Source organism: Mirounga leonina, unplaced genomic scaffold (genome assembly GCF_011800145.1).
Source record: "Mirounga leonina isolate KUSES-001 unplaced genomic scaffold, KU_Mleo_1.0 Mir_128, whole genome shotgun sequence".
Classification (NCBI taxonomy): domain Eukaryota; kingdom Metazoa; phylum Chordata; class Mammalia; order Carnivora; family Phocidae; genus Mirounga; species Mirounga leonina.
In genome coordinates this window covers 34,247,178-34,254,875 of record NW_023270320.1, presented here as the reverse complement: position 1 = coordinate 34,254,875, position 7,698 = coordinate 34,247,178, and the positions used below count along the sequence as shown (strand labels likewise).

Sequence of the window (7,698 nt, the reverse complement as noted above, 5' to 3'; positions counted from 1 at the left end):
CCCCCCCCACACCCCGCCCGCAGGAAGGCAGGGCTCCGGAGCCACAGCTGTCCCCCACTGCACACAGAAGCACTGTCTTCACGGAACTTTAAGACCCAGCACTACCTCAGCCCTTTCTGCCTGCTTGCCCTCCTGCCGGCCGCTCTTCCCAGGCCCCTCCTGGTCAGGACTTAGAGGTGCCCTCTCTCCGCCTGGGGCTGTCTGTCCGAGGTGCGATCTTCTTGTCCCCTGGCCAGCAGGGGGGGTGACACGGGCTGGCAGCTGTGGTTCCTCCAGGTCCTGGGAAAATTTAGACAATCCTGCAGTTGCTCTGGGGGCCCGTCGCCCTCCCCAGCGCCTTCCAGAACAGCTCCCGCCTTCGCTGTACACTTGGGGAAGCAGCCCATCCGCAGAACCTCCGGCATCCCAGGACACCCTCCCCGCGCTGCCTCTGTCGGCAACGGCCGCTTCCGGAGCGAACACTGACCTAGAACATTTTGAGGAAGCTCTGGTGGGCCTGGGACACCCTCCCCTGCCATTCCAAGTAGGAACCAGTGGTCCTGGCGTCCCTGAGGTGATTTAGAAAAGTCCCCCCAAGTCTCGGGAGGGTCCCAGATGCTGTTTACACCGTCCATGCAATCAGGAGTGGCTCCTCGGCCCCAGAGGTCACTTAGAAAGCTTTGTACTGGTTCTGACAGGGTGGAGATGCCCTGCTTTCACCTGTAGACCAAACACGTGGTTGCTGGGCCTTCGAGGGTGCTTACAAATGTTCACCGAGGCGGAGGCTGGACAGGGATGCTTTCTTTGGGTCTCCCTGCCAGCAGAAGCTAGCCCCTATCTCCAGAGGGACTTAAACCTTTCAGGAAGCTTATCAGTTTCAGTTTTGTTAGAGGAAATACGTTCCAGGTCAACTTGGGGGCCCAGGAAGTGCTCTTGGCCAGAATGCTGGAGAGAGTTTCCCACCCACGTGAGCCCTCACAGAATTTTCTACCCTCAGGACCCCAGGACCCGTATTTCTGAAATAGATGCACAAGGATGGCTTTATAAAGCCTGCCCAAGCCTCTGGAAATGTTCTGTGCTTCCCTGGGTGTCACAGAAATGCTGGTGCTGGGCTGGAAAGCAAGGAGATTGGGATCTGCCAACCCTGGCTTACTGGGTCTGCAGGACAAGCTTTCCAGATGGCTCACTCACAAAAGGCCTTAGTTCTTCACCATGCAGACATCTCTATAGTCTTGTTTGAGTGTCTTTGTCAAATGTAAGCTGGTTTTACCCAGAGTGAGGGTTCCAGTAACTCAGGCCTGAAGCTATAACCTCTCTTACGACCTGTCAGAACTTACACTCGTCGTCCCTGCAGTATCTTACCGTTTACACACGCCGCTCCCTCAGTGTGGAAGGAAACTGGACAAGGGTACGAATACTAGGCAGGGAGTTCAGGAAGAGCCATTTTGGAGGCTGGCTTCCAGTTAAACTTCAGTGACTATTTCAGATCTTAGCAAATGTTGTTGCCATTTACTTAGGCACTCCAATGAAAACACTAGATAACTCATATATGCCCACTTTCTCCACATACGTCACTATGGGGTTAGAATTTCTTGACTGTTTTCCCTCCCCTCTATACACTCACACTGTTTTAGTTTGGAGTCTCATCTAGCCTCTATCACTGCAACAGCCTTCTTCCAAATAGACTGCCCTGGCAATTTAGTAAATCCCCCAGGCCAATTCCCGAGTTCTGTTATAAAACTGGCATTTCGTTTTGCACAGATTAAGATGGTGCTTTATCCTTCCATGCTCCACACACACGTGCACACACATGAGGCTGTCAGTCACAAAAGCCAAACCTGAGACTTCTACTAAGACAAAAGAACATAGGATTCTCCAGTATTCGAACTAGAAAGAATCTGAGAGATGATTTAAGTTGGTATCTTCCAGTGAGTATTCCAGAATAAGTTTCAGAATAATTACTGGGGCAACTGGTTAAAGCAGACTTGTAGCCTTCACTCCACCTGACCAAACTGAAAATGTTGGGAGTGGGTCTAAGTGTCCGCATGAGAAAGCCATTCTCCCTGTTAGTTTCATGCACAATAGTGATTAAGAGCCCCCTGGTCTGGCTTCGACAGACCTACATCTCTGTAGGTGCTGTTGACATCCAAGGAAGACAGTCTTCCTCCCAAGGTCCATACCTCTAGTCAATGGCAGGTCTGGAGATTCAGCACCTAAATCCAGACCTTGTGCCTCCACGTTCAGTGACATTTCACTGCCCTGCCTTGTTCCACCCAAGGAGGAGGGTTTGAAAGTAAAGGACCACGTGATTCCTGCTTCGAGGACCAAAGCATGGTCCCAGCAAGGAAGAAGCCCACACCTTCGTGGGGGAGGTAAGGGTGTGTTGGGCAAACGACACACGGTGTGCCGGGAGCGGAGCCCTGAGGGCATTCAGACTAGGAGTGAACATGGGGATTCCTCATTAGCAAAGCCTGGGAAGTATTCACTAACAAAACGTCTGGTCACTAACTAACCGGACTGGTTTCTCATTGTAACTGAGGACAGACAGCGCTGTTTGTGCCCTTTGATGTGCTGCCCAAGGGTTCGTAGCGTTCGTTCCCATTTGGCAAGCTTTTCTAGTCAACACTGGGCACCCACCTCCTCCTCATGAACTGAGGGTCAGACAGAACAAGGATTCTCAGTTTTCTCACGAAGGCCACTGTGTGCACAGCACCCCGCTGTCCACGAGTGTCGCTCATGAGGTGTGGAAGGGCGCCTGTCACCCAGACAGACGTTCTGCCGCAGCCCCGGACAGCCACAGACGGAAGTGTCCTCTGCCTGTTGGAAATGAAGCCAGGCTTTCTCCTCTCAGCAGCCAGGAGGCCTGTGGCCCTCCTCTTTACCATTCTCTTCTTTATGAGCCAAGCTCTACCAGGTAACAAAAGACACTTTGCTGAAGCCTTGCTAAGAGTCCAGTGCCTGAGGCCATACAGGCCGCCAGTATTAGGAGCAAAGTCGCCGCTACCTGCGCCCGGAGCAGGGGGCTCCGAGGAAATCTGGAGGCGCTGGGGGCTGCCACCCGCAGCTAGCTGGCTCATGGTTCCCCCCAGCAACTCTCAGTTAGATGAGGCGAAGCCAGGGCTGTTTGCTCCATCCCTGAGGGTGGATTTAATTAGGCAAGTTTCCCTGTGGTTTCTAGATCTAGATAACCAAAAAAAAAAAAAAAAAAAAGGAGGGGGGCATTCTTCTAGTAAATCTTAGTTTCCAAGTCCTCCACTTACTTGCAGCAAAAATTAGTAACCCTAAGAGCCACGCCAAAGCTGTGGGGGCCCCGGCAGAGGGACGGGCAAAGGCATCTCCTTGAAAGGCTTTCTCCAGTCTAAGACATAACCAACCCTTTACTCCTTCGTACTGTTGGTCTCCTGCACTTGACTCTGTCTCTTGAGGCTCCATCCCAACGCCTGGTTTTTCTTCCTCCTTTTCAACATCTAGTCTTCTACAGTAGAACTTAAACACGGGCATTAGAAATAACATGGCAGTGGATGTGTCCTTCATTCAGCCTGCAAACATGGGTCAGACCGGTATCAGGTGGCTGGCACAGATGTGTAACTGAGTGGCGCACTCCTCACTTTCACCTAAGGAAGGGACAAGACACCCAGGATCATTCAGTTTCCTAGAACTCGAGACATGTAGATCCAAGGAGGAAGAAGCAACCTCCTGCTCTACATCAAGTGGAATGTCTTCTTCTCTCTGTTCCTGAGAATTCAGGACCTCATGGATGAGGAAGGGACAGGAAAACAGGCATAGATGTATGGAGGTGGGACCGTCCTCCTATAGTTGAAGGAACTGTTGATGGCTGTGCTTTATGTTGTTTGCAAAAGGATGCTCCCCACAATTTCCACCAGAAAATATAATGGGAGGCATGCCTATTCTTGGTGAATCCCAACTTTTCTAGCTGGGTCTTAAAGGATTGCTTACTGCTAATCGGGTAGGTCGTCCATCAGGTTTGTGCGGAGGGTGCAGCTTATAAGGTGGTTGCAACTTGGTTTCAGGGGAGCTAATCTGGAGGAAGTGGGGTGGGGGGAGAGTTTCTGGTGTGGAGAGTCTGGGGGTGAGAAACCAGTTTGGGCGATCAGATATTTGTTAGGCACCCACAGTAGGGGATGCCCCTTCTAGGAAGCAGGCATACAAAGGAAGCTATGATGGTCCCGGACTCCCAAGAAGTTTGGTTGCTGTATTGCCCAGGGGAGAGTCACCAAGTCCCAAAAGACAGCCCTGGCACAGATGGAGAGATTTCCTAAATGAGGAATAGACATCACCAAAAGAAAGACTAAAGCCCAAAGCAACACAAGGTTTGAAGCTTCAGGCCCTAAGCCTTGGAAAGTCTGACCGGAGGAGCTTTGCAGGGAAAATCATGGAAGCAGTTCAGTACTGAGAGTGTTTGAGGCTGTCTGTCCAAGGCTTTCATCTGAATCTTTCCTTTAGGAATATTGTGCGTGTGTGTATGTGTGGGAAGCATACCCACGAACCCACACTCACAAGAGTTTTGGGCTGAACAACAGTCTGGAACTATGCCCCTGGGGCTGGGACTAAGCTACCCCATCCCTCTGTGAAGAGTTAATATGTAAGAGCCTCACGGAATGCATTAGGAATTAACTTGAAAATGCTTTCTCTTGTTTAAAGGGAAGCATAAATATATTTTTAAAAGATTTTATTTATTTATTTATTTATTTGACAGAGAGAGTCACAGCGAGAGCAGGAACACAAGCAGGGGGAGTGGGAGAGGGAGAAGCAGGCTTCCCGCCGAGCAGGGAGCCCGATGTGGGGCTCGATCCCAGGACCCTGGGACCATGACCTGAGCCGAAGGCAGACGCTTAACGACTGAGCCACCCAGGCGCCCGGGAAGCATAAATATTTTTTTAAACAAACACGAAAGTATTTTTTTTAAGCAAAACAAAAGAACAGTTATCCTTGTTACAATGAGCACCGAAGCTGTGATAGGTACAGATACTATAAAATCATTCACTGTCGTTGATAAGATTCAAAAAGGTCTTGATGATCTAGTCTATTTCTCATGTTTTAGAGAGGAAAAATCAAGGCCCTGAAAAGCGAGTCCTTCCCCCCACACTGAAGGAATGAGCTCCCTGTCCCTCAGGGCGTGGTCCTCACCTCCCCAGCTAGGGGTCCATTGTGCTGCTTCCTTTCTCTGACTCTAGAGAGGGTGAAAGGTGATGCCGTATCCAATGACATTAACTCAGGAGCACACAAAGCTGGTGACTTCAGCTTAAAAGGTAAGTGTCCACGTGGCTTTGCTAAAGACCGTCTGATAAGTACATACTAAGCGGTCAGCCTCACTAACCGTATGGGGTGGATGGAAGAAAGTCCCTATCTCTAGGAAATGAATGCTTTTCACCAAGTCTTAAAACTTTGAAACATTTCCACTGTCACTGAACCCAAATAAGGGAAAGTAGTATGATGGTTAGAAAAGCAGAGGCAAAAACATTTCTGATACCTGTGCCGGGATGAGGAACTTCAGGACACATCTGCGTAGGGAGTGGGTTCCAGGATGGGCAGTAGCTCTGATTAATGACTTCTCAGTCACTGACTGAATACCTGTTATATGCCAAGCCTTCAGCCAGGTTCTGGTATGGATGGCGGGGGTGGGGGGGAATAGGCTGTGATTCCTGTGCCCAAAGAACGCCTCCTCAAAAAGTGAGGTCGAACAGGAAACCACACCAACAGAGAATGGAAGAAGTCCAGGAATAACGGGGTGTTCCAGACTGATTAGTCAGATTGCAGCTCGTTTCTACATAATGCTCAGCCTTAGTATGATCATCGATTTAAAACAGAAAACTAGGGGCGCCTGGGTGGCTCAGTCGTTAAGCGTCTGCCTTCGGCTCAGGTCGTGATCCCAGGGTGCTGGGATGGAGCCCTGCATCGGGCTCCCTGCTCAGCGGGAAGCCTGCTTCTCCCTCTCCCACTCCCCCTGCTTGTGTTCCCTCTCTAGCTGTCTCTCGCTCTGTCAAATAAATAAATAAAATCTTTAAAAAAATAAAATAAAATAAAACAGAAAACTAGGTACCTGGGTGGCTGAGTCGGTTAAGCGTCTGACTCTTGATTTCAGTTCGTGTCATGATCCCAGGATCATGGGATCGAGCCCCATGTTGGGGCTCAGCACAGAGTCTACTAGAGATTTTCTCTCTCCCTCTAGCCCTGCCCCTCCCGCCACTCACGTGCACACTCACACATGATCTCTAAATAAATAAATAAATAAAATCTTTAAAAACCCCCAGGGAAAAAAAAAATTCCCTTAAAATTACTTCTCAGTTCACATTTTCAGTAAAAATCTGAGGTTGATCTTCACATCCATTAACTAACTGCCTTGTGAATACTGAAGAGTTAAATTCAACTGAATGCATTTGAACTTCAGTTCGATTCATTTGATAGGCATTTACTGAATGTATATAAAGGCCCTTTACCGATCTGAAGCTCTCCAAGGATTGGCCTTTGTGTTTCAGAAGACAAACGCCTAGAAGGGCCCGTGTGGGTACCTCTCTTAATATCAGCAAAGAGCTTAAGAAGTTGTCACGGGAAAGGTGCACTTTGTTACATATGGAGATGACTCAAAAGTGCCCCCCTTTTGAACCTGAGCACCTCACCGTGTGTGGCTCACCCCACAACAGTAAGAGAACACAGGTCAAACACTTACCCAATGTTTGTAACAACTGTATTTGTTCAGCCCTTGCGAAGAAGCATTAATGCAGCGCTTTCCAGAGCAGGCTTGCAAACTCCGAGGCCAGTTTCAGAGAGACAAGGGCTGACAGGACAGGGACTCTATCTACGTACGAGATATGTGGGGATGTTGTTCCCTTCCCCAGGGAAAACAGCCTCACTAACAATCTCCCTGAAGTGTCTTCTCTTTTTAGATCTCTCTTTTAGTTGCACTTTTGAAAGATACACACCAACACAGAGATTTCTCTAACAAGTTTCTTCTGCTTTAGGAAAATCAGCAGCACAAGATACTACATAAGCTGATCCCTGCCATCAGCGAGATAGGAGATAAGGAGGAGGAAAACTGGCCTCAGCAGACGCCCCATAGACCTTCCGCAGAGGCAGGGTCATCCAGGTCTAGGCTTTCGGTGCTCAGATGCACCCGATATTGCCTGATTTCCAAGAATGCCCAAGATCCAAACTTTGAGTGAAAGCAGATTTTTTAAGCACTGGTTTAAGAAATTAAATAGCAACAACAACAACAACAACAATTCGCCCAAAATTGTTTCCAAACGCTCCTCGTACCGAGTAATCCAATAAAAATCCAGGGAGACATAAATAGTTATAATAACCCTCTTTTCTATGCAGCCAGGGGCAGATTCAAGGAGGTCTGTGAGCGTCCAAATGGCGACTGCCAGGAATTTTGCCTTGAATCAGAACGCCAGGCTGGGATATGTTTAAATGGTCAATCCTGCTGCCTGCCCATGGGGAATGAGCCCATCATCGAGCCTACTACACCCAAGGAATGATGAAGTCTTTTTGAAGCTTTGTGTTTCTGTGGATGTTTTATCCTCTATTTTGTGCGCTCTCGCTCGGCCTCTTTTTCTGTCTTCTCACAGGGATTCTTATTGGGTCCTGAATAAATAATAAAGCAAAACTAGCAAACACAAGACCTGTTTGGTTCCCATCTTTCTATCGGGTCTGGATGAGCTTCCCCAACCCTTCATCTGAGGATGCTGCTCCCCTTTC

The 7,698-nt window shown here is 48.9% G+C and overlaps 1 protein-coding gene across 1 annotated transcript; it reads left to right on the top strand.

The window, feature by feature from the left end:
- Positions 1 to 2,805: 2,805 nt before the first annotated feature.
- DEFB108B (defensin beta 108B) lies at positions 2,806 to 7,478 on the top strand. The gene is made up of 2 exons (XM_035003842.1): positions 2,806 to 2,893; positions 7,318 to 7,478. The coding sequence occupies exons 1-2, from the start codon at positions 2,806 to 2,808 to the stop codon at positions 7,476 to 7,478; spliced, it is 249 nt and encodes an 82-aa protein (XP_034859733.1).
- Positions 7,479 to 7,698: the final 220 nt, after the last annotated feature.

What these genes read in the sequence shown, in the direction of transcription:
- DEFB108B (XM_035003842.1), top strand. Translation starts at nt 2,806, where the DNA reads ATGAAGCCAGGCTTTCTCCTCTCAGCAGCCAGGAGGCCTGTGGCCCTC. An exon ending in TATGAGCCAAGCTCTACCAG is followed by an intron (nt 2,894 to 7,317) that starts GTAACAAAAGAC and finishes TTTTCTATGCAG; the next exon opens with CCAGGGGCAGATTCAAGGAG.